Source organism: Tarenaya hassleriana, unplaced genomic scaffold, assembly GCF_000463585.1.
Source record: "Tarenaya hassleriana unplaced genomic scaffold, ASM46358v1 Cleome2, whole genome shotgun sequence".
NCBI classification, from domain to species: domain Eukaryota; kingdom Viridiplantae; phylum Streptophyta; class Magnoliopsida; order Brassicales; family Cleomaceae; genus Tarenaya; species Tarenaya hassleriana.
Genome location: NW_010965372.1, coordinates 2,815,718 through 2,838,494, shown reverse-complemented (window position 1 = coordinate 2,838,494; position 22,777 = coordinate 2,815,718). Strand labels below are relative to the sequence as shown.

Here is a 22,777-nt window from a genome sequence, read left to right as displayed (position 1 = left end):
ATGCAAAAAAAAAAAAAAAACAGCATAATTATGATTCACGAGAATTTTTACATATGGTAGTACGTGAATTCTGAAACCTGGCATAAATCTCCCTTCCTTTGTATTCTCATTGATCACATATATATACACTTGGACAATAATAGAAAATATATACAGATATGGTAATACATAGGCCTAATTTGTTATATCCGCTATCAAATTCTTCTTTAGTGAATCAATGCTTTATACACTTGGACAATAATGTAACGGTTTCGGAGCGTTATACTTAGATATTTTTTTTTATGATTTAATTTGTAGTTCTGATATCATATATATATATATATATCAAGGGATAGATATTTCATTTCGTTTGCCGGAATTCAACTAGATAGTAGATATACACAAACAAAAATCTATTTCGATACCAATAAAGGCAAACGTTTTGAAATCGATATGGTCGGTCAAATCGAAACCGAAAAATGAAAACCGATACATTACATTTATGAATCTTTTTATTTATTTTGTTATTTTACGTCAAAACAAATCAATACATGAATTTAAATTTTATTTTTTCATACGTTAACATGATCATAATTGTATTATATATATATATATATTTTGAATATTCTTATTTCATAAACGAATTGAAACTTTTTAAATATTATAATTGAACCGAACCAAATCTTTATTTGAAATTATAATTTATAATTTCAAGTAGATAAAATCGAATCAAATCGAAATCAAAATCAAACCGAGTCAAATAAAATTAAATAATCATTTGATTATAAATTTTCAAAACCTAAAATAATGGAATCTAAATTAATAATAACCCATCTGAACCGAGCCTTCTGGGCCATCCGATATGTGACATGAAGAAGAGAAAATAATAATAATTTCCGGAAACCTTTTTTATTTTTATCCAAAGACGAGACGAGACATAATAAAGAAGGAGGTGGTGGGAGTAATTACAGCCTGAGGAAAGGACCACCACTGTGTTACAGTGGGCGCGCATCTGATCCGTCGGATCTATGACGCTTAGCTGGACTCTCACCCACCACCAAGCCAGCAATCTTACATGATATCGACCAACCAAACTAATATTTTTTTAATTGATATAAATATTTTAACTATCATTTAATTTAACATTTTTAGAATTGTAAAAACTCAATTATTTATATAAAAAATTTAATAATTAATTTATTCGCATACAAAATTCATATATTTATTTAAGAGTTTCTCGTCATTTCATATATTGTCATGAAATTCCGACTCAAAACTATAATTATTGTTGGTGCCTTTACATTTCCCTCTGACCATACGAAATGTTCAAGTGCCAGAAATTCAAGTAATCAAAATTCCAACAAATGTGCGCAGTAACAATATTTATTTACCTTTTATTTTCGTAATTCTTTTTGGTAATAAATAAATCCCTTCATTTTCGATTTTTTTATTTGGGTTTTAAGCCCAAAAGAGAAGTTTTAAAAACTTGTCGAAATTACGACCTTTTAACGAGAGAGAGAGAGAGAGAGGGAAGGTCAGTCAGCAACTAACAGAGGAATGATAATTTGTACAAATGAACAGAAAGAAAGAAGCTCTCTCACATTCAGTACAAGTCCAGGGACTCGAGCACTCTACGGGCCTGAATATGGAGAGCGGTCATTCTTTGTTCGGGATCAAGGGTTGAACCAAATTGACTGGCTGCCCATATCAAAGAAGCAGACTTTTCACCCAGAAGTCGCCGGACGTCGTCGTGTACACTCGCCATTGGTGAACGATCCTTCCCGTTCACATGCCCTATGAGCAGAAGTAAGAACTCCCCGCATTTTAACCTGATCAGTGGAAAGTATCCGTTTTTATCACTACCTTTCAGGTTATAAATATGAGCAAACCCCCAACACAAAGCAAAAGCCAAAGTCTTGACATGAAACATTGTTTGCAGAGCTTAAAAGTGTGAAGTTGGGTAGGCAGATCTATGTGAAGGGGAAGCATGAGCGAAACATTCATACTTAGGAAGATCGACGAGGCTATGAGAAGACTACTCTGTGTTTCTAACAATAAATTTCATGCGAGATGATTTACTGGAAGCATGGAGATACTTTCTTCCGACGCTATATGGAAAAATCCAAGGTCAGGACAGCATTTGATATTGTGGCAATGGTGTTATAAGATAAAGTTCAAAGAAATGGTATAAGAAAGGCCGCATCCCACCAAGACGACCCACGCTAACTGTTTGTAATAGAAGAGAACAGTGTAAGGGAAATCGTGAAATGGAACGCACCTGAGGTTCTCATCAGCTTGTTTATCTCGTATGAGCATTGCAACTTCTTCAATGCCGTTGCAGGCCTCAAAATCCTGGTACAGGAATAAGGAGAGATTTTTACGAAAATAAGAAAAGTCCGTGATTGATATAACCACAGCCTAAGAAAGTTATGTACACAGTAAAATTGGAAACCAGAGCAAAAAAGCCATTTTGATTGACATATGATGCAGCCTTATCTACAGGTTTAGATGTATCTTCGCCTCAGTCCAATGGGGTCTGTTGTGATTAATCGCCAAATTTTCCGGAATTATCAACAGAAATATGGCTGAAAACTCGTTAACTAAGAAACAGGATAGACTCACAAACCCAGTTCACAATACATACCACCTGATTTGCTGATGAATCAAGCATTATTGAGATCAAAGCGTCCAAGCAAGCACCTTGCTCGAGAACTCCTCGTGCTGATAACACATTCATCAATACCTGAAATTCACGGAGACATCAATAACTCGCCTACCTAAATAACTAGCAGAAGCTAACAAGCAAGGAACTTTCAATCTTATCAGTTCGCCACCAACTACAGCTTAAAGGAGTAGAAATCTAACGCCAATTAAACAGCTTGCCAAGAAAAGGGAAATCCTATGCAAGACATTTCTTGAACATAAATATTCCTTTTTTTTGTTTCATAACAAGTGCAATCTCTCCATTTCCAAGTTCACCAACATAGAGAACAGTGACTTCGCAATGTAAATTCGGGGACTCTCCTACAGTTGTATGCGTCTGATCAAGAAATGACCTTTGCCCATTTGATCATTCGTTCGGAATAGACTAAGTAAAAGCGAACTTACGCGGATTGCATTGTGCTTATGAGCCAAAACAGTGTTCTGAGGATGGAGAAGGCAGCATCCTTCAAGAACCCTAAGTGCAAGGGCGACTTCAGCATCCGTGGAAGGACTCGTTATCTTCATCGGCTCAACGCTGAATATGTGATCCAAGCTTGTCACTCTGTCATCCTCAGTTTCTCTCAATGAGTGCCGAAACAGCACCGGAACCACTGCGAATTACAAACTACCATCAGGAAACATAAATCCGGCAATTCAAAATCGGCAAACGAGAAATCGTTGCATCAGACATTGGAGATCGGGGATGGTTTGGGTGTGACAAAAGAGGTGGATAGTTGAATCCGATTGCGCAACGAATTGAAGAGATTTGAGGAGAGATCGGAGTCCACGGATGCGGAGGAAGGAGAACTCGGCGCAAGCATCGCGTAAACCGGTCCGAAGGGACAGCGTCAGCTCTCTGTAGGTTCTCTGCATCTTGAGAGAGCTAACGAGCTCCTCAACCACCGTTTCCGCAGCCGATTCCTCGCCGTTTTCCAGCGCCTCCGGCCCCGCCGGCGCCGGTGAGCCCTCGCTCCATATAGGCCTCTTCAGATACATCTCTGACCCCTCTTCCTCTCTCTCTCGGTCGCTCGGCTTCAAAAAGTTCGTAATCGTATCACGCCGAGACGGCGGTCAGTTGGCGAGTGCTAATATAAAACAACACGTTATCTAAATTAGCTGTTCTGTGGCTGACGGAAAACGGCACGCATTTCTTTTCCTTTTAAGGCTCTGTGTTTTGCCTTCTCCTCTGCTTCCTGGTTATCTTCCAAGCAACTCAAAAGAAATCTGTCACTGATTTTATCAGATCAATTTACCTTCAAGGATGTTAAAAGCAAATCAAAGATACATCAATAAATTATATTACCATCTTTATTTATACATCCAACCATAATCACAGACACACAAGGCATGACAGAACAATCACACTGGACAATAGAAAAAGACCGAAACAGGTGATGAAGAACTGAAACACAAAGCGGATAATCTATGTACATTGTTTTAGCCAAACCCAAGAATGAATTCAACATGGTTTGTTACCAATCTTCTTTGACGATCTTGGCCTTTTCGAGTATGAACTTCCCCTCCTTGTACTTCTGTGAGGCTTCGTATGCTCGCTCGTATTTCCATCCAAGAACTTCGTTGCAGTCTGCACAAGATACGTCAGCCACCGTGTGGAGACCTGTTAGGAGATGCCGGTCTTCTTTAGGCCCTACCGCTATGTTCATGGCATGGGAGAACAAGAAGGCTCGCCCGGTTCTTCCCTGTCAATGAAGGACCATGACCAAAGATTCGGTTGCTGAATGTTTTCACAATCACAAAGAGGACAAGAAACCAGGAGTTTTTGTCTGACCATATGTTAATCCAATCCGGGTTTTTTTCTTTTTTGCTTCTACAGCCAATCACAAGCACATTTCAAAGGATTACTGAACTTTTCCAATACTTTTGCTTCAGTTGAATCATCTGGGCACATAAGAATGTACAAAAGCAAGCACCTTTGAAGTCACCTAATGAATCCTATGCCACAAGTAGACTAAAGTTTGAGACCTTGTTTTCATCCCAAGTTCTTGCAGGACGCTAGGGCCGGTAAAAAAGTGAATTCCGGTTACAATTACAAATGACAGCAAATCAAGGGCATTCCTTAAATCCGGAATACAAAGCCAAAGTCTCAGCTTCAGATCATCTTTTGTCGGCCCTAAACTCAGTTCTCTGCTTAGTCTCAAGGTATCACAAGTAGAAGCGCGGAGAGAGAGAGGGAGAGGGAGGGGGTAATCAAACAAAGCAGATTCACCTGAAAGGCCTTAGAGATGATGTCGTCGTGAAGGCCAACATGGTTCCTGCAGTTGCAGCAACTATACAGTCTTGGACCTACCAACTCAACCATTTGATCAAACACTTTCAAAGTGTGATCGATTGCACCTTTCCAGCAGAAAATTGCAGGAAAAACCTCCTTGAGTTAAGAACAGAGACCAAATCCCGCATGGAGACTTTAGGGCTTTCAGAAAGAAGAAGAGGATACCCATAAAAAAGACAGACATGAGAGAGAGAGAAAACATACCTTTCTAGAATCACTTCTTCACCAGCTCCAAACTCAGTGTCTGAAAACAGAGGATAAGAACACAAACAGTGCTAAGATGTTAGCGTGCAAGATTAGATATTCCAGACGATACACCAGGATTTCGATAAACAAATAGAGAGGACAGAGAGAGCAGATTACTATGCAATACTAATATTTAATTATATAAAAAAATAAAATATTATTTGATTGGAATTGGTAAGAAAAACACGCCATTTTCGGAAAGAAAATTTTACAGAAGCTCTGAGTCAATTGTTACCACTAAAATGGTGACAAAACCGATAAAAGATCTGAAATTCGAACTTGAAGTAAAGTTACAATTGATGATCCAGGTTTTTGACGAAAGCCCCTCAACAGATCCTTTGCTTTGATACCGACAGGATTTTCAGGGAATTTTTTTCCTTTTGGATTTTGAAGGGGAAAAAACTTGTTTGGGCAGCGAGAAAGTCAGAGAATTTCCGTGGAAAATTAGGTTACAGCTACATGAAAGTTTCGATTTTTATTTTCGACGAGATCACGTCACGCCGTGCAGCGACGAACTTGTGACTTTAATGGGTTTTTTGTTTTAGGACTTGAAATTCTGAAGAAAGCCCAAACAGAGAATCTAATCCATATTCCCACGATTAGTTCGTGTCTGTAACTATTCTTAATTGTGTTTAACTATTTCTTGGATTATAAATAATTAACTAAATTATCCCTATTTTTTCCACGGTAGATTTTTAAAATAAATTGAATATATAATTACATGAAAATTACTGATTATTGCACGACTTTAAAAATCTCAAATAGTTATACGAATTTTAAAATTTTAAATAAATATATAAAACCTTCTTCACTCCTATATTAAACCCTAAATTTTTAAAAAATAATAAAATTAAACTATTTGTGGGGGTCCTCCTGTGCATGGGATGACGGAATGATTTAAAATTTTAAACGATTTTCAAAAACTGATAATTTTTTGTGATTATTTAAAAGTTTACATTTTAATGTACGATATTTTTTTAGAAATTTTAAAATTTGTGTATTTATTTGGTATTTTTATAAGTCCTTATATTAACATGAGATTTTATTTTTTTTCGTGGAATTATAATCTTAAATTTGAAAGAATTCTAATTTTCAAATTAGATATAATTCTTTACCTTTGTTTTTGGGGGACCAGACTATAAAAGCAGGTCGAGTTCTAATTATTCAAAAATCAATGAGTAAATAAAACTGCTCGAATATACCAAGATTTGGTAACTCGTAAAAGAAAGCAAAGTTTCTTTTCAATTCGGATTGAATTTTTAATAGAAAAGAGATATTCATATGGATTTTTTCGATTCTTTGGATTATAGTCGGACTAAAAACTCGGTTAACTTCTATAATATCCAAAAAAATCTGGTCGAACTTGTGTATAAATGTACAAATAACGTATGCGTGTGTCATTGTGATGTCTTGTATATAATTTAGTATTGGACCAATGGGCTTTTTATAAGATGGGCCGAGATACAAGAAGGCCCATTTTAATGGGTTTCACTATGGGCTTGGTTCCTGATTTTCTTCTTCTTCTCCATAATAACACTAACTTTCCCCTCCAACAAGATCTTTAGAGAATTTTGGGTCTACTCACTATTATATACATATATTACCTTTTCATATTTTTTGGTTTGTTTAGAAAAAAAATGCATCCAATATTAGGAATGACTTTTTTGAGTAATAATCGAATAACCAAACCGATACGAATCGAATAATATATACCTATAGCCGAATCAAATTAGTTATAAAAATGGAATGTTTATAATTTTTAAAACCGAATTCGAATAAAATCGAATAAAAAATAATCAAAAAATTCGTAAAATATTTTTTAAAAAATAAATATTTTTTTATCATAATCGAATTGAATTCAATATAAAAAACAAACTACTATAGTTTTTTAAAATCGAAATAATCAAATCTAAATATAATCGAATAGAAACCGAGTAAACCAAACTATGCAATATAGTCTAATATATGGGGGTGGAAGTAGAAGATCGGTACACCAAACCATTGACCCTTCATTGGACACAAGTAGTAGTGGCGTGGTGGTCTACCACTCTCCTTTTCTAAAGTGATTTAAGACACACTTTCCCACCACTTAGTGGATTTCCTTTTCATTACAATGCAAACAAAATAAATATTTTATTTTGTTAGAGCCTAGATTTGATTAGACTCCAAAAAAAAAAAAAAAGCCCAATTTCATTTCTTGAAATCTAGTTGCAGGGTTCTTTTCTTGGGCCCCACATAGTGTTCATCTCAAAAGCCCAAGGAAAGTAGTTTAAAAACACAACATGCATCTCTTTTCATATTTTTTTTAGTTCATATTTGATTGAATTTATAAATCTTTTTTTTTAAAGAAATTGTTTTTATTTTATAAGAATTTTATCCTTTTTGAAGTGATGAAAATCGTGGAAATCAAGCGGCACATGTAATTTGAAGAGGTTGTACAAGTTGCGATCTTCTCTTATTTAATTTCTCGAGAAAAATGGTGTGTTTTTCATTAAAAGCAGATGCGACAGATTCATATGACTGATGACGATACAAAAGTCTTTGTCTTTGTCACCTACCTCACTTTGTCTTTGAACCATCTCGGCTTGGCTTTTATTATCCCTCTCTTTTTTTTTTAAATAATATATATATTACTCGGAAGAATATTAGAACCGAATATGTAATTTGTACCAAATGATTGGAAAAGCTAATTGACAAAAAAGTAACGACTAAATACGATTTTAACTATAAATCATTGAACCCCCCGAAATCCCCTTAATATTGGGTATTAGTTTCATATGTGCATTTAATATCTGTTCACATGTCCTATAAATATCCCTGACTTACCATTATTATTATTATTATTATTATTTAAATTGAAAATACTGTAGTTTCTTAGCTGTTTTCAGCTGTGTTTTCCACATTCGCGTTCCCACGCGATCTTTGCCCATCCCTCTTATCCTTTTTGTAATTTTTTTATAAAAAAAAACCCTCTATTTCTAGTTGCATAATTTTATATAATTTATGATAAATTTTAAAATCTAGTGAAGGAGAAAGCTTTAGGTAATTCTCTTAAAAGATAGAATCCGAACCCGAGACTGCGGCGTAAAGATTCACTCACTGCTCGTGCAAAAAAAAAAAACATGGGTACTGAAGTAGCAGCAGAGGCCATAGCCATGGAGATAGACGGTGACGGAGAAGACGAAGATAGGTGCGTGGTGGAGCAAGTGGAGCTCACGGTCCCGAAGACGGACGATCCGACGATACCTGTCCTCACTTTCAGAATGTGGGTTCTCGGTCTGGGCGCGTGCATTGTACTCTCCTTCGTGAACCAGTTCTTCTGGTACAGGACCATGCCTCTGAGCATCAGCGGAATCTCCGCTCAGATCGCTGTCGTGCCGCTCGGCCACCTCATGGCTCGGATTCTCCCGACAAGCAAGTACTTGGAAGGTACGAGGTGGGAGTTTAGCCTGAACCCTGGTCCCTTCAACGTCAAGGAACATGTTCTCATCACCATCTTCGCCAACTCCGGTGCTGGTTCTGTCTACGCCACTCATATTCTCAGCGCCATTAAGCTTTATTACAAAAGGGCACTCCCGTTTCTTCCTGCTTTTCTTGTCATGATCACTACTCAGGTCAGTCATTCTCTTCGAAAGTGCACATATTCGGTGCATAGTCTTCCAAAAGTTTCGTGCTTTTCCTGAGAATTTTTGGCGTATGAAGCGTGAACGGGTCTCCTCTGTTTCTGGTTTTACCTGAGACACACTTGAATCTTATGTGCTCTGTTCAGTTCTTGATCTGTTGTGTCCGATTGATTTGGAAGTGTACGGATATTGAGCGTAGTGTTCCAAAGTTTGATCCTTTTCCTGATGGGATCATCGAACGAAACGTGTATTACGCTGCCAGGTTCTTGGATTTGGTTGGGCGGGTTTGTTCAGGAAACATCTCGTGGAGCCTGGTGAAATGTGGTGGCCGAGCAATCTCGTTCAAGTCTCTCTCTTCAGGTACTTCTGCAATTTAACATGTAAACTGCTTCTGTCTCTGTTACCTTCTCATGTCTCAAATTCACCCCCCCCCCCAAAAAAAAAAACTGAGAATTTTTGGCGTATGAAGCGTGAACGGGTCTCCTCTGTTTCTGGTTTTACCTGAGACACACTTGAATCTTATGTGCTCTGTTCAGTTCTTGATCTGTTGTGTCCGATTGATTTGGAAGTGTACGGATATTGAGCGTAGTGTTCCAAAGTTTGATCCTTTTCCTGATGGGATCATCGAACGAAACGTGTATTACGCTGCCAGGTTCTTGGATTTGGTTGGGCGGGTTTGTTCAGGAAACATCTCGTGGAGCCTGGTGAAATGTGGTGGCCGAGCAATCTCGTTCAAGTCTCTCTCTTCAGGTACTTCTGCAATTTAACATGTAAACTGCTTCTGTCTCTGTTACCTTCTCATGTCTCAAATTCCCCCCCCCCCCCAAAAAAAAAAATCACAGTGCCTTGCACGAGAAAGAGAAGAGGACAAGAGGAGGCACCACTCGAACTCAGTTCTTCCTCGTCGTGCTCGTCGCCAGTTTCGCCTACTACGTGCTTCCAGGCTATTTATTCACCATGTTGACGTCCATATCATGGGTATGTTGGCTCGGACCCAGATCCATTCTGGTCAACCAGCTCGGTTCAGGACTTCACGGACTCGGTATCGGAGCCGTTGGCATTGACTGGGCCACAATTTCTTCTTACCTTGGTAGCCCTCTCGCCAGTCCATTGTTTGCCACCGTCAATGTAGCCATCGGCTTCGTTCTGATCATGTATGTGGCCTCACCGATCTGGTACTGGCTTGATATTTACAAAGCCAAGACCTTTCCTATATTCTCCAGCAAGCTTTTCATGTCCAACGGCTTAGACTACAATGTTTTGAGCATCATCGACAAGAAGTTCGAGCTAGACCATGATGTCTACGCCAAGACAGGGCCTATCCACATGAGTACCTTCTTCGCTATGACTTATGGTCTCGGGTTTGCAACGTTATCCGCTACCATTGTCCATGTTCTGCTCTTCAATGGAAGGTAATCAAACCCATCTTTCGTCTCGAAAACATTATCAGTTGTTAAAGTTTTCAGCTTTATCTTTCTCTCCACAGTGATCTATGGAAGCAAACGAGAGGAGCTTTCAAGAGGAACAAGAAAATGGATATACACACGAAGATCATGAAGAAGAACTACAGAGAAGTCCCGATGTTGTGGTTTCTCGTGATCCTCGTCCTCAATATCGGGCTCATCATGTTCATCTCCGTGCATTATAACGCAACTGTGCAACTCCCGTGGTGGGGAGTGTTACTTGCTTGTGCTATCGCCGTTTTTTTCACCCCTCTTATCGGTGTTATAGCCGCTACCACCAACCAGGTTCGAGGAATTTCTCATTCTATCTTTCTGTTTCTTGGTTCTTTCGTGGAATTTCACGGTAGGTACTTACGGGCTGTGAATTCGATCCTGCAGGCACCGGGTTTGAACATTATTACCGAGTATGTGATAGGTTATATCTACCCCGAACGTCCGGTTGCAAACATGTGCTTCAAGGTTTATGGATACATAAGCATGACCCAGGCGCTAACTTTCATATCTGACTTCAAGCTTGGGCATTACATGAAGATTCCTCCAAGAAGCATGTTCATGGCACAGGTCTGTTTCTCCATAGTTTCAATTCACTTCTCTTTTTCAGACGACAAGAGTTTCAGAACAATGGTCTGTAATAACAACTTTGATTCAGGTTGTGGGAACGCTTGTAGCTGTTGTGGTTTACACTGCAACTGCCTGGTGGTTAATGGCGGATATTCCCCATCTCTGTGACACATCTCTCCTTCCTCCGGACAGCCAATGGACATGTCCCATGGACCGTGTCTTCTTTGACGCTTCCGTGATCTGGGGACTGGTCGGACCACGCAGGATGTTTGGTGATCTCGGAGAATATTCCAAAGTGAACTGGTTCTTCCTCGGCGGTGCAGTCGCTCCTCTCATGGTCTGGTCAGCGACCAAAGCCTTCCCGTCTCAGACATGGATCCCAAAGATCCATATTCCTGTCCTTGTGGGTGCAACCGCAATGATGCCACCCGCTACAGCCGTGAATTTCACGAGCTGGATCGTTGTTGCGGTTGTTTTCGGGCATTTCGTGTATAAGTACCGTAGGGAATGGTGGAAGAAGTATAACTACGTTTTGTCCGGGGGTCTGGACGCAGGAACTGCGTTCATGACCATACTTCTGTTCTTGGCTCTTCAACGCAGAGACGACATCGGACTGAACTGGTTGGGAAACGGCAGCGACCACGACACCTGTCCCTTCGCGTCTTGTCCCACCGCGAAAGGGGTCGTGGTCGATGGTTGTCCGGTCTTATGAGCCACATTGCCAAAGCAGTGAAAGTGAACATATGATGTAAAATCATTTCAGAATGCTATACAGGTTGTAATCTTTGGAAATGAATAGAAGAAAACCAAAATTAGACAAGAGAGGAGAGATGGTTGCTCCATTCATGAATCTCTCTCAAGGACAGAAACAGGAAACTTGCTTTCAGTTTTTAAACTGTCTTTGAATCTGATTCAACAATAATTAGCCAAGAACATGCAAAAAAAAAAAAAAAAAAAAACACTATGATGATTAACTAAGGGCCTCTTTCTTACCTTCTTCTAGATGTCCCTCTTACTGCATCCAGAGAGTGTTGTTGTCTGGAAAAGAGCTTAAAACAAAGCAATGGAAAATACAAAAATCGAACAGCTTCTTCTGTTGATGTTTGGTGTTCATCAAATGTTAAGTGGCTCGTCTTCTCCCTCCCTTTCCTTGAGCTGTTGTGACCAGTCACTTGTCTCTGCAATGAACCATGAAGATAGACAGATCGGTTCTTGGCCGAGAATTTATAACACAGATCCAAAAAAGAAGGAATGAGGGGGGGAGAGGTCACGTACTTGGTTTGTCAGCTATGGCCATGAGCCTCTTTTGCAGGATACATGCGATAAAAAGGAAGATAGAGCACATTCCAAACATGACCGTGATAGGGAACGCATCCACCTACATACAAAAAACACACCAAACTAGTCAAGAACTCCCGAGGTGATATGGGTTTTGATCCATCTCTGGTAACGGAACGGGGAGAATTTCTGTGAAACTTACGTTGTACAAGACAACGCAGACAAAGATATTCAACGGGATGCGGAAAAAATTCATGATGGTGCTTCTGGCTTCCTCCGGAATGTATTGAGATCTCATCTTCATAATGGAAGGCCAGAATATTCCGACACATGCCTCAAATATGCAGAACCCAAGAAGCTGGATGCAACCCATGAAAGAGATTCCTCCACCTTTTACCTTAGAAGGCGCTACAAAGAACTGTAACGATACATATCATCAAGGGAAAGCTCGTAATTTGGGAGACACACAATAGAATTGAAGAAGGGATCAGTAGAAAACATACAGTCATTATTATCGGAAGCAGAAGTGAGGCAGAGGAAACCATGAAGACGATCTGCATGTAGCTTTCGACTTTGGGAGAAGAGCGTGCCAACAAGCGAGATGCGAGTGAGCTCCCGAGCATCGAAGCCAGCATAAAAGTTGCGAAAATGAATCCATGGGGAATTTCCTCGTCGTTTGGGCTTAGAGCAGGAGTCCAGAGGAATACAAATGTATACATGGATCCTTCAAACAGCGATTGGATCGCACCCAAAAGAGCAATCTTTTCATCTGATGAAAGCCGAAAGCAATACAGAAAAGGTGAGTCATTAGGGTATTAGCCTCTCAAATACACGATGCCGTGATTGGATTTCGAGCTTACCGGAAGCAATGGCCACAGCGGCACCCTTGAACTGAGTAAGCAAGTCCTTGTTTTCTGAAGGATCGCCAAAGTTTTCAGTCCATGACGATAAAATGACGGCCATTCCAATGGCGAGAAAGCATGCAGCGGCATCGAACGGTGCCACAGGGCCAAGCGAGAAGGAATCAACAAGCAGGTTCCCGAATAATCCGGCCAGAATAGCAACAAGACCATTGCCAAGAAATATCGCCTTTGAGAAAGTCAGCGACAGCCATTGTTGATCAAAGCCCCTCTGCACGATCACAAGGAACACTAAGTTCATATACGAAAATGGCATTTCCAGCTACCATCAGATTGGTTCGAACAGTGATCTGACCTTAAAGTGCTCTGCAACTAGCCATGACTCAAAGGCTGAAAACAGAAGGGAAGTGGCAATTCCTCCCAAAACACGGCCTACCATCAGAATTTTGTATTCAGGTGAATGTTTGGTGATGCAGCTCAGTATATACGTAATGCAATACGTAATACAAGCTCTCTTACGGCCCCTGAAACAGAATACAGCATTATGCAAATACTAATCTGGGAGATAAAGAACTAATAACTTCATTACATAAAAGAATCACAATAACATCTGAGAAACAGACGCACTGTTTGTCGGCAAGAGATCCAACAATTGTGCCAAACAACATGGAGGAACCAAAACCAGCAATGAAAAGCTGTCCGATCTCTCCCTTCCCAAATCCGTAAGTGCTATAGAGGTAGTACACATATGGACCCTGCAACCAGTCTCCCGCTGTCATCACAGAACATTTAACCAAAACACACAGTCAACATCTTTTGTCCGAGCATTAATTGATACGACAAATTTCAACCCATTTACAGACATGAAGCCAAATTCTGAGACTTTCCCTTCAAAAAGTTTAGCACTTTAGGCACGGTATCTTTCTCTGGAGCTCTTTCCTCAAGACAACTTTCAATTCCACCGACAAAGCTCGGATACATTACAGATCTAAATCTCCAACCAAACCCATTAATCTAATTATTACATCAATTAGATCAGATCGGACCGGAAAGGATCGGATCGATATGCATAATGTATACGTACAGACATCGAGCAAAGGTAAAACAATTTACGAGCGAGCAGGCAAGAAACATCGTACCCATCATGAGCGAATACACAAGGAGGTAATTGTTCTTGAAGGAATTGAAAGCTGAAGAAGTGTTGATCCGATCCTTGTTGTTCTTGCTAAGCTCCATGGCGGCGACCAACACGCCCAAAGCTCCGAACACCATGTAGTAGAACACCTCCATTGTCGGGATCCAAGACCGGAGCTAAGATTTGTGGGGGGGAAAGATCTGTTTTTTCGTCACACCCACTGCTTCTTCTTCGTGCTCAGATCTTCGCACTCGGCTCTTAAAAAAGATCACTGACGCGGAAATGCCGTCAGCTTTTGGCCCCTTTTGAGTGGTACCTTCGTGTGAAGCTTTGACAGATGTCGGAATGTACAATACGGAATAGCCTTGGTGTATAGGTACTAAGGTGTGCGACACGCAGAGGATACGTCTTTTGGAAGAGCAGATTACACTAAGACGGGAGATCTGACACGTGGCGAGATCTGGATACGGTGGTTCGAAAATCAACGGTGGAAAAGTTGTCGGTGGTAGGGAGGAATAGAGACCTTTTGGCGCACATCGGATCAGAAGGGTTAGTGTGGGACCCAATTCGGTCCATTACAGTTTAATTATGATTAAATCAATTTGTTTCCAATACATTTTTTTGCTAAATATTAACTGTAAATTAATATGGTAAAAAAAATTAAAATTTTGTTTTTCTATTTATAATTTTTGGGTTTGCTTCAATCGATGGAAAATAAAACTTATTTGAAAAAATTGGAATAAAATTTGATCGATTCAATTTAGTTATGATTATTTTGTCCAACTATAATGGTTTTATTCAAATCCATGATGACTTTGGTAGGCCGTTTGACAAAAATGAATAACTATGTCCATTGTAGGCCGTTTCTAGGTATGGATGCACTTAATGTTAATATATATATATATATATATATGGTTATAAGAAAGAATATTTAAAAATGTCCATCCTATATGAATAAAAAAAAAGATTATATTATATTATGTTATGGTCCCGACCCCCGAATATAGGTCTAAGCAATCTCCACATCACGACATGTCCTTGGATGGATCCGATGGTGGTGGTGTACGCATCAAAACAATATCGATATCAATATCAAAGTTATACAATTTTTTTTTTATATTTCATCATATTGTTGATATTTTTGATCAAAGATGAAAATCTATGATGAGGGGACAACCACAAGTTCAGATTCTTATTTTTTTTGTTCGGTAAGAACATCAACAGCTACATGAAAATGCCACTCTGTTCTCTCTCTCTCTCTCTCTCTCTCTCTCTCTCTCTCTCTCTCTTCTTCCGTTTTATTGTGTAATTAAACTCTGAACAAAAAGATCTTAAGAAAACCCACCAGAAGCTTCTTCAAGAAACTCCAATTTTCCACCTTCATCACTGATTTTCTCGGGAAAATCCTCCGGATTTCCTGCTTTTTCGTTCGTGGGTATCTCCGTGAGAAAGTCTTCACGTCTCTCTGTGTCCTGAAACATGTTTTAGGACACTGCGAATTCTTGCAGGTCTTCTCTCATGGCTGCATATCTTGTGGTCCTGACTCGAAGGTAGAATCAGAAGGCCAAGAACGATAATTACCTCCCACGAATTCTGTAAAGTTTCTGGCTTTCGCCCAGACTTAAGTTTGATTACAAGAGAAACTGGTTTTTCCACAAAGGGGGTTTGATCACAATGAAGAATTCGAGTTGCAAAAACCATGAATGTTGGAAAACCCTAATTGCTGATAAACTACAAACAGGTGAACTTTCACTCCGACCAAGTGCCAATCTTCAGCAGAAATTCGATTACAGAACCGAAGCCTAAAAGCCCTTTACAAGATGGTGTCCAAAGATTACCGTGAAATCCTGTTCTTCCCTTTTCTCAAGATGTTTCCTGCAGCCTGTACAACGTTATTTCTTGCTGCTTGAAGTATCGGCGATCCTCTTCGTCGACCAGAACAAGATTCAGATAGTACTTCACACTGAATTTGTTGTTAATGTTCCGATGGGTCGGTGTCAGATCGTACGGACTCAAGAACAGTCTGATCGGTATAGATTCACCTGCAAGAACTCAGAACTGTCAGGTTTCGACCGAACCAGAAGCCCCCTCCCAAATTGACACCGAGGAAATGAGAACAGGGAGATACATTCTATGCATTTCCTTCAACATGAACTCGAAAAATATACAAGATTTGGATCTCTACCTCTAACAGGGGCGCCATCCATCAACTCGAATTTAGCCAGAGTCTCTGTTTCAACATGAGTATTAGCTCCTGCCCCTGTTGATTCACGCCGTCTTATCTCAAGATCCATGTTCTTTATCTTGATTCTCACTAGGAGAAAATATATTTTGCCCAGTATAACATCTTTCAGGTGATACCTGCATAGGAAATCGGCTGTTTTATTCTCCGGAACACGCAAGGATATCTATGCTCAAAGCTCACATTGCAAACCCAGATCATCTTACTTGCTTTTATTGTACTCAAACTCGATGTGCAGGCAATCTTCAATTCCGACTTCCATCTGTGTAAATTGGTCAAGACCATATGGAGTTGAACTTAGCAAGTGAGGAAAACAAAAGGAAAAAGCATTATGCATATTTATATAAGCCAAAGTCCTAACCTTGATGCTGTTGTTAATTGCAGGAAGTGGAGAATAGTTCCTGACCTGATTCAGAATACCGGGGAAAAAAAATCAAATTCAACACAGAACATCTTTGATGACATAAAAAATATTATTCTGTCACAACACAACATGAACTATATAGATGCATACACAACAACAACAACATCGCCTTAATCCCAAATTTATTTCGGGTCGGCCGCATGAATTCTTCGTTTATATTCGTTTCGATTTTGGGTTAAATCTTCTGAAATTTGCAACATCTCCGAGTTGTTGCTAACAATTTGTTCTCAAGTGAATCTAGATCTATCCCTCCCTTTCCTCCTCATCCACATTCCTATAAACTCTACTTTTCTAACCAGAACGTCTAGCAGTCTATGTCTTACATGTCCAAACCACCTTAATCGCCCCTCGCGTAGTTTCAACTATATAGATGCATAATGTCCAATAAAAAAATTAGTGATGAAAACAAACAAACATACCACGAAATCCTGGTATTCCACTATGCTTCCGGCATAACCACGTGTGATTGTTACTTTCAGCACATACCTAGAGAAAACAAAGAGAAGTGAAACTAATGGAATACAAAAATTGTCAAAAAAAAAAAAACTGTTTGATTCTGAGGTCATATACCTTAGCCGTACATTCACACCGTTGTACGTCTCATAAGGCATCTCGACCGTTGAAAATTCAAAAGGATATGTTTTTCTTTCGTATATCTCTCCAGGGACATCCAGTTCACGTACTGGAAACAAGACGAACATAAGCACAAATAAGATAGAAATCAGACATATCTAACACAAGCGAACATAAAATCGGATCTATGTCACTGATACGAGCGAAATCAATCATCAGAGTCATCCCAGACATGCCAGAAAACTCCAAATCATTTCCATCATAACCACAACAAGATAGCTTTCGCCATTGTTTGTCAAATAGTCATGTAAGAGAACTCTCTACTCACCCAAGGAAGTGAAGTCATAAAAGTTTCCTCTGTCAAAATACATCTCTGTCAACACCAGAAACAACATCAGTATGCATATATAGACAGGTGAGACGATAAACCGATAACTCGGTCCAAAAAGACGATTTCTTGGCAGATGTATTTGTGTACCTATTTGACCAAGAAGCTCAACTTTTACACCATTGTGCTCAACCTTTTTCCCTTGAGCAGGTTCAATACAAACCTGTGAAAAAAAATCGCGAATAAATTATATAATCAAGCATTAAACATCATATAAGGAAAGTTTAAGATACATTTCCCACATCGAATACCTAGCATTCTATGATTCCAAAGATAGATCAAGAAAAACAACGTACCTTCCCCGAAATAGTTTCTTGACTCTGGAAAAGTGGCACCATGACGGTTTGCCCGTTTTCTTTCTTCAAGGGTACCTAAGGAAAACCCAGATCAGAGAAGGTATTACATACCATTGAACATAACATGAGCATAAAAAGATTAAATATATCTTTCACAGCTAACGGATCCACGAGACATATAGAACCCATTGAAGAAGAAAGTAGAGAAATTTAAGAGCCTTGCCTGTTTACGGGTTTTCCCATCAGAAAGAGTGATTGAAACGTGACACGCCGGCTTGAAGGCTCCAAGAAGGTAATTCTGTGACATGAACCCCACACAAAAAGATATGAACGTTACCCTAAGTTCTTGTCTAAGCAAGCAAAGCAATTCTTCTGAAGAAATCAGATAAAGGCAAGTACTTGGACGACAACGAATAAGGGGACGTACCATGGTCAGAAGACTCGATCCCGACCGCAATAACCTGTTCAGAGAGTAAATCAATCCGAAACAAGGGACAAAATCAGTGGCATTCCAAAAATTTCAAACATCAATTCGTAAGGCTTAAGCTAAAGCTGATTCAGATTATCGCACGACACGGAAAGAAAGAGCTTTAGCTCACGATTCTGCCAGGATAAAAAAAGCAGAAGTAAACCCTAAGCCCAATTCGTACGAAAAGCAACCTCGGACAACTCTTGATTCAGAGGTAAAATGTCTCGTTAGAGATCGAGGGGAGGACAATTCGGTGAGATCAACGGAAACCCATAAACTCAGATTGTATCGAATAATCGAACAATAACTAACCTTCGAAATTGAATCCAAAGACGTTGTTGGATCGAAGAGAGACGAGAAGCGACCGATTCGAAGAAGATGTTGACGGTTGGCTCGGAGACGGAAGATCGACAGAACGATAAACCAAAAAACAAATTATCACAGGTTGACTCAAGAAGCCCAGTTAAACTCTGCCAAAGCCCACATGAAACTATCATCAACCCGACATATAGAGCTCCAAAATCTCACTTTCAGATTAAAGTTTACAACTTTTTTATTTTCTGAATTTACCCAATCCTCTTAACTCGTGAAAAGAATAAAATAAATCTTGTTGATAATGAGGAAGACAAGGGGTAGTAACTGAAGCAGAAGTTAGAATTAGAACATTGCTCAAATGAATTGGAGATTCAGCAAAGCAGAACAGTGTAAAGTTTGTATCATTTGATTTCTATGACAACCAAAAGAATCAAAGAACAAGAAAAACGTGGGCGTCAAGGCAATGCCCTATTCGTTCCGACATCAGAACCCTACAAAAGATTCATCCTTTCGTGCTTAGCTACACAAAATTCATCTGGGTTCTTCTTCGAGTCCATCGACGAGTCTTGAGAATCTGACTGAAGTTTAATGACCTCAAACTAGAAGCTTGGAAAGACCGGTTATGGCCGTTTGGACATTGTCTGGATCCCTTTAGCTTCTCCATACTGAATCTTGCCAGCTCAATCCAGAGCATTCAGCCTGCTGCAACCTGTATCTTCTTTGATGCAGCGAGAGCCCTTTCCAAGTCCAACTGTGACAATGGCCGTGGAACCTGAAAATGTGTTTGCAACTCAAAGCCTCAGTACTTCACATCAGGTGGTGGAAGTAAACTTCTTTGCGATCATGGACGGTATTCTTACACTAACCGAGTAACGTTTCCTCCCGTTTTTCTCCTCATCTAGGAGTTCTCTGATGGGGAAGTAAGCTGCTTTCTTACAAAGTTCGAATATATCTGATCCGGTATAGCCTTTGCATAATCCAGCTACATGATCATAATCGATATCGGGTTCCACCCTCTCCCCTTTCAGGGTCACTTTCAGAATTTCAGCTCTCTCCCGGCAGTCAGGCATCCCGATTTCAAAGGCTTGAGAAAAACGCCTCAGTATTGCTTCGTCAAGTTCTGATGGCCTGTTGGTTGCAGCAAGAACCATCACCCTTGCATTCTCTAAAGAAAAAGAGCGCTATTCATAAGTACCAAACCTTACAAAGATTACTTCAAACTGCACTTTGTTTGCACGACAAAGTGAAAAAGATAGACACGATGGATGAAACTCACGGTCTGTGGTAAATCCATCCCACAAAGCCATAAACTCAGTCTTCATGCTTGCCATTGCTTCATGATCGGTTGATCTACGCTGACCAAGAAAGCTGTCAACCTCGTCAATAAATATAATAGCAGGTTGGAGTTTGTATGCCAGGCTAAATACAGCAGCCACTGAAGAGCAGGACAAGCCACATATCAGTAACATCGTCACTCAGGGGAAAATGTAATAATTTGACACTGAAGTTGAATAATATCATATGAACTAAAACCTAAGGCTTTCAAACAATCTAAAACATCAAACCACAGAGAATGAGATGGATTTCCCGGGGAAAAAAAAGACACTTGCCAAGCTTCTGAGCATCTCCAAACCACTTGCTCATCAGATTTGAAACTCTAACATTAATGAAAATGGCTCCGGATTCTTTTGCAATAGCCTTAGCAAGTATCGTCTTTCCGGTTCCAGGAGGACCATATAGCAAGACACCCTTTTGAGGGCCAAGCAGCTTTCCATGAGAAAACAGCTCAGGTCTCCTCAGAGGTAGAATCACAAGCTCATACAGAGCCTGCTTGATGTTTTCCAAGCCTCCAATAGAATCAAACTCCACATCAATGTGGTCTGGATTTATAACATCACATGCTATTATATCCTGTACATGTAAACAGAGAACAATGTTTGACTCTGTACATGTAAAACAGAGTAAATGTAAAAACTTTAGAGACTTTCATGCATAAACATTGACAATGCCTCAAATTGCATCAAGACTCCCTCCAATCTACGACATGAAACCACCGCAACTATAGAAAATACCATTTGAAACCGTAAACACAAGATCATATACCCACAAATCATATGTCCTGAAAACTTAAGAATCTCAGGAATTCAAGTTTCTAATTCAAGAAAAGGAAAACTACACACCTCGTAAGGATTGGTCTTGATAAGAGGACGACCCAGACGCTTCGCGATTTCCTTCTTGTGCTCGAGCGCCTTTTTGGCCGAGTCACGGTTCGGGTCGAGATGTCGGAGACCCGCGAAGAGAATCAAGCAGCTTACCGCCGCGCTCGCCGCGTACAGTATCAGCTCTTGTAAGAACTTGGTCTCCGAAGAGGAACTCCCCGTTCTTCTTCCCATCCACAACCTGGCAAGAATTCAGACAGAAACCCTCAACTCTCGGAGAAAATCTCAGAAATCAGGGCTCAGAGACAACAGACAAGAGATGCGAATACGAGACGGTGTCGCCGAATTGCCGGAGTTCTGGTGGACAAACGAAACGGAAGAGAGCGTGTGGATCGAGGAAAGAAGAAAGTTCTTCCGTTGGAATTACGAAAACTGTCGTGGTGGCACCGTCGTAATTTCAGCAAAGATCTCGTGGGCACTACGGGGAATCAGGCAGGCCCATAAGGGCCCATATCTCTAGCCTACGGATAGTAGGCCTAAAAGTTTATATAAAGGCCCAAATGACAATCTAATATTCAAATTCAAACAACATGATCCATTCTAATTAAAATTTTAAATTTATATCATTATTTGGGTATAATGGATGATCGTAACGTATATTATTATTATTATTATTATTATTATTATTATTATTATTATTATTATTATTATTATTATTATTATTATTATTATTATTATTATTATTATTATTATTATTATTATTATTATTATTATTATTATTATTATTATTATTATTATTATTATTATTATTATCCAACATTAACGTGTTCATAGGTAGTTTAAAATTTGCATTTCTAAATAACTATTTGTATAAATCATGTTAAATGAACTCGATATTAATTATGGTGATTCTTGTTTTCGTAAATTGTATTTTATTTATTTGACTAAGCTCTATAATCATGGAGGGTCTGAGGGTAATTGGTTTTGTTTTTTTAGGCATTAATTATGATCTTCCACGCATTAATCCCATAATTAGCTAAAAGGAAGAAAAATTCGAATCGGTCCATATTAAATATGCAATATTTATGTATTGTACATATGATTCGCACACGGTCGCGACCAAATGTATCCGTATGAATAAACATAGTCTAATTTTTATTAGTACGTTCAAATTCCAATATGAATTTGATTCACATCTTGTTAATGGGAATATATATATATATATATATATGGTTACCATTTTCATTATTAACCGAATAATCAAACCGAATAAGACAGAATTATGATCGAACCGGATCCAACATAAGTACCGAACGGTTATGACTTCTCTAAATTCGAAAAAAATCCGAAATCGAACAGAGTTGAATAAAAAAATAACGTAAAATAAAAAATTTATTAAAAAATGAGTTTTTTATTAATAAAAAACCGAATTCGAACAAAAAAATGAACCGAATCGAAATTGATATAAAAATTGAATGGTTATATTTTTTCTGTATCTGAAATAATCAACCATGAATATAAATGAACCGAATTCGAATCGAAACTCGAAAATGGTCGCCTATAATATATATTATTAAAAAAAAAAGTGAAAAGAAATCCTTAGGTATCATTTTTTTAAGATAGTGGAGGAGGATAGATATAGACAAGGCGACTTAATGATGGGGCATCCTTTATTGCAAGATTGCCATCCTTGTTCTTTTTCCCTCCAACTTTTCTTTTTCTACTTACCCATCATTCATTTCCCTATGCATATTTCAAGCGACCATATTATAT

General features: G+C 39.1%; 6 protein-coding genes across 13 annotated transcripts; 1 reads left to right on the top strand and 5 right to left on the bottom strand.

Moving 5' to 3' along the window:
• Positions 1 to 1,410: 1,410 nt before the first annotated feature.
• Positions 1,411 to 3,840, bottom strand: LOC104811904. Its single transcript, XM_010538764.2, has 5 exons — positions 3,372 to 3,840; positions 3,088 to 3,293; positions 2,624 to 2,722; positions 2,258 to 2,331; positions 1,411 to 1,808 (listed from the first exon to the last, which is right to left on the bottom strand). The coding sequence occupies exons 1-5, from the start codon at positions 3,676 to 3,678 to the stop codon at positions 1,583 to 1,585; spliced, it is 912 nt and encodes a 303-aa protein (XP_010537066.1). The 5' UTR covers positions 3,679 to 3,840; the 3' UTR covers positions 1,411 to 1,582.
• Positions 3,841 to 3,964: 124 nt separating this feature from the next.
• LOC104811903 (protein yippee-like At4g27745) lies at positions 3,965 to 5,712 on the bottom strand. Of its 5 annotated transcripts, none has more exons than XM_010538760.1 (4): positions 5,454 to 5,712; positions 5,177 to 5,216; positions 4,910 to 5,068; positions 3,965 to 4,382 (listed from the first exon to the last, which is right to left on the bottom strand). In XM_010538760.1, the coding sequence occupies exons 3-4, from the start codon at positions 5,000 to 5,002 to the stop codon at positions 4,155 to 4,157; spliced, it is 321 nt and encodes a 106-aa protein (XP_010537062.1). In that variant the 5' UTR covers positions 5,003 to 5,068; positions 5,177 to 5,216; positions 5,454 to 5,712; the 3' UTR covers positions 3,965 to 4,154. The 5 variants fall into 5 exon arrangements, with proteins under 5 accessions (XP_010537062.1, XP_010537063.1, XP_010537064.1 ...); XM_010538761.1 differs by having other exon boundaries at positions 4,910 to 5,037; XM_010538762.1 differs by having other exon boundaries at positions 5,513 to 5,712.
• Positions 5,713 to 8,239: 2,527 nt separating this feature from the next.
• Positions 8,240 to 11,824, top strand: LOC104811901 (oligopeptide transporter 6-like). Of its 2 annotated transcripts, XM_010538758.2 has the most exons (6): positions 8,240 to 8,832; positions 9,104 to 9,201; positions 9,684 to 10,253; positions 10,328 to 10,589; positions 10,683 to 10,865; positions 10,954 to 11,824. In XM_010538758.2, the coding sequence occupies exons 1-6, from the start codon at positions 8,341 to 8,343 to the stop codon at positions 11,575 to 11,577; spliced, it is 2,229 nt and encodes a 742-aa protein (XP_010537060.1). In that variant the 5' UTR covers positions 8,240 to 8,340; the 3' UTR covers positions 11,578 to 11,824. The 2 variants fall into 2 exon arrangements, with proteins under 2 accessions (XP_010537060.1, XP_019057980.1); XM_019202435.1 differs by lacking the exons at positions 8,240 to 8,832; positions 9,104 to 9,201 and adding an exon at positions 9,307 to 9,591.
• Positions 11,727 to 14,409, bottom strand: LOC104811902 (molybdate-anion transporter). The gene is made up of 8 exons (XM_010538759.2): positions 14,143 to 14,409; positions 13,631 to 13,775; positions 13,359 to 13,527; positions 13,004 to 13,274; positions 12,647 to 12,912; positions 12,346 to 12,561; positions 12,141 to 12,243; positions 11,727 to 12,043 (listed from the first exon to the last, which is right to left on the bottom strand). Exons 1-8 carry the CDS (start codon positions 14,291 to 14,293, stop codon positions 11,979 to 11,981), a joined length of 1,386 nt encoding a protein of 461 aa, XP_010537061.1. The 5' UTR covers positions 14,294 to 14,409; the 3' UTR covers positions 11,727 to 11,978.
• A 1,306-nt stretch (positions 14,410 to 15,715) lies between these two features.
• On the bottom strand, positions 15,716 to 19,042 carry LOC104811900 (vacuolar protein sorting-associated protein 26B). 2 transcript variants are annotated; one of them, XM_010538756.1, is made up of 12 exons: positions 18,843 to 19,042; positions 18,489 to 18,522; positions 18,285 to 18,359; positions 18,062 to 18,136; positions 17,856 to 17,928; positions 17,706 to 17,750; positions 17,375 to 17,486; positions 17,224 to 17,290; positions 16,742 to 16,786; positions 16,587 to 16,642; positions 16,324 to 16,499; positions 15,716 to 16,180 (listed from the first exon to the last, which is right to left on the bottom strand). In XM_010538756.1, the coding sequence occupies exons 1-12, from the start codon at positions 19,025 to 19,027 to the stop codon at positions 16,002 to 16,004; spliced, it is 1,122 nt and encodes a 373-aa protein (XP_010537058.1). In that variant the 5' UTR covers positions 19,028 to 19,042; the 3' UTR covers positions 15,716 to 16,001. The 2 variants fall into 2 exon arrangements, with proteins under 2 accessions (XP_010537058.1, XP_010537059.1); XM_010538757.2 differs by lacking the exon at positions 18,843 to 19,042 and adding an exon at positions 18,722 to 18,742.
• Positions 19,043 to 19,166: 124 nt separating this feature from the next.
• On the bottom strand, positions 19,167 to 21,426 carry LOC104811899 (ATPase family AAA domain-containing protein 1-like). Of its 2 annotated transcripts, none has more exons than XM_019202481.1 (5): positions 21,026 to 21,426; positions 20,456 to 20,756; positions 20,122 to 20,280; positions 19,706 to 20,010; positions 19,167 to 19,617 (listed from the first exon to the last, which is right to left on the bottom strand). In XM_019202481.1, the coding sequence occupies exons 1-5, from the start codon at positions 21,236 to 21,238 to the stop codon at positions 19,540 to 19,542; spliced, it is 1,056 nt and encodes a 351-aa protein (XP_019058026.1). In that variant the 5' UTR covers positions 21,239 to 21,426; the 3' UTR covers positions 19,167 to 19,539. The 2 variants fall into 2 exon arrangements, with proteins under 2 accessions (XP_019058026.1, XP_019058027.1); XM_019202482.1 differs by having other exon boundaries at positions 19,712 to 20,010.
• Between the last annotated feature and the right edge of the window lie 1,351 nt (positions 21,427 to 22,777).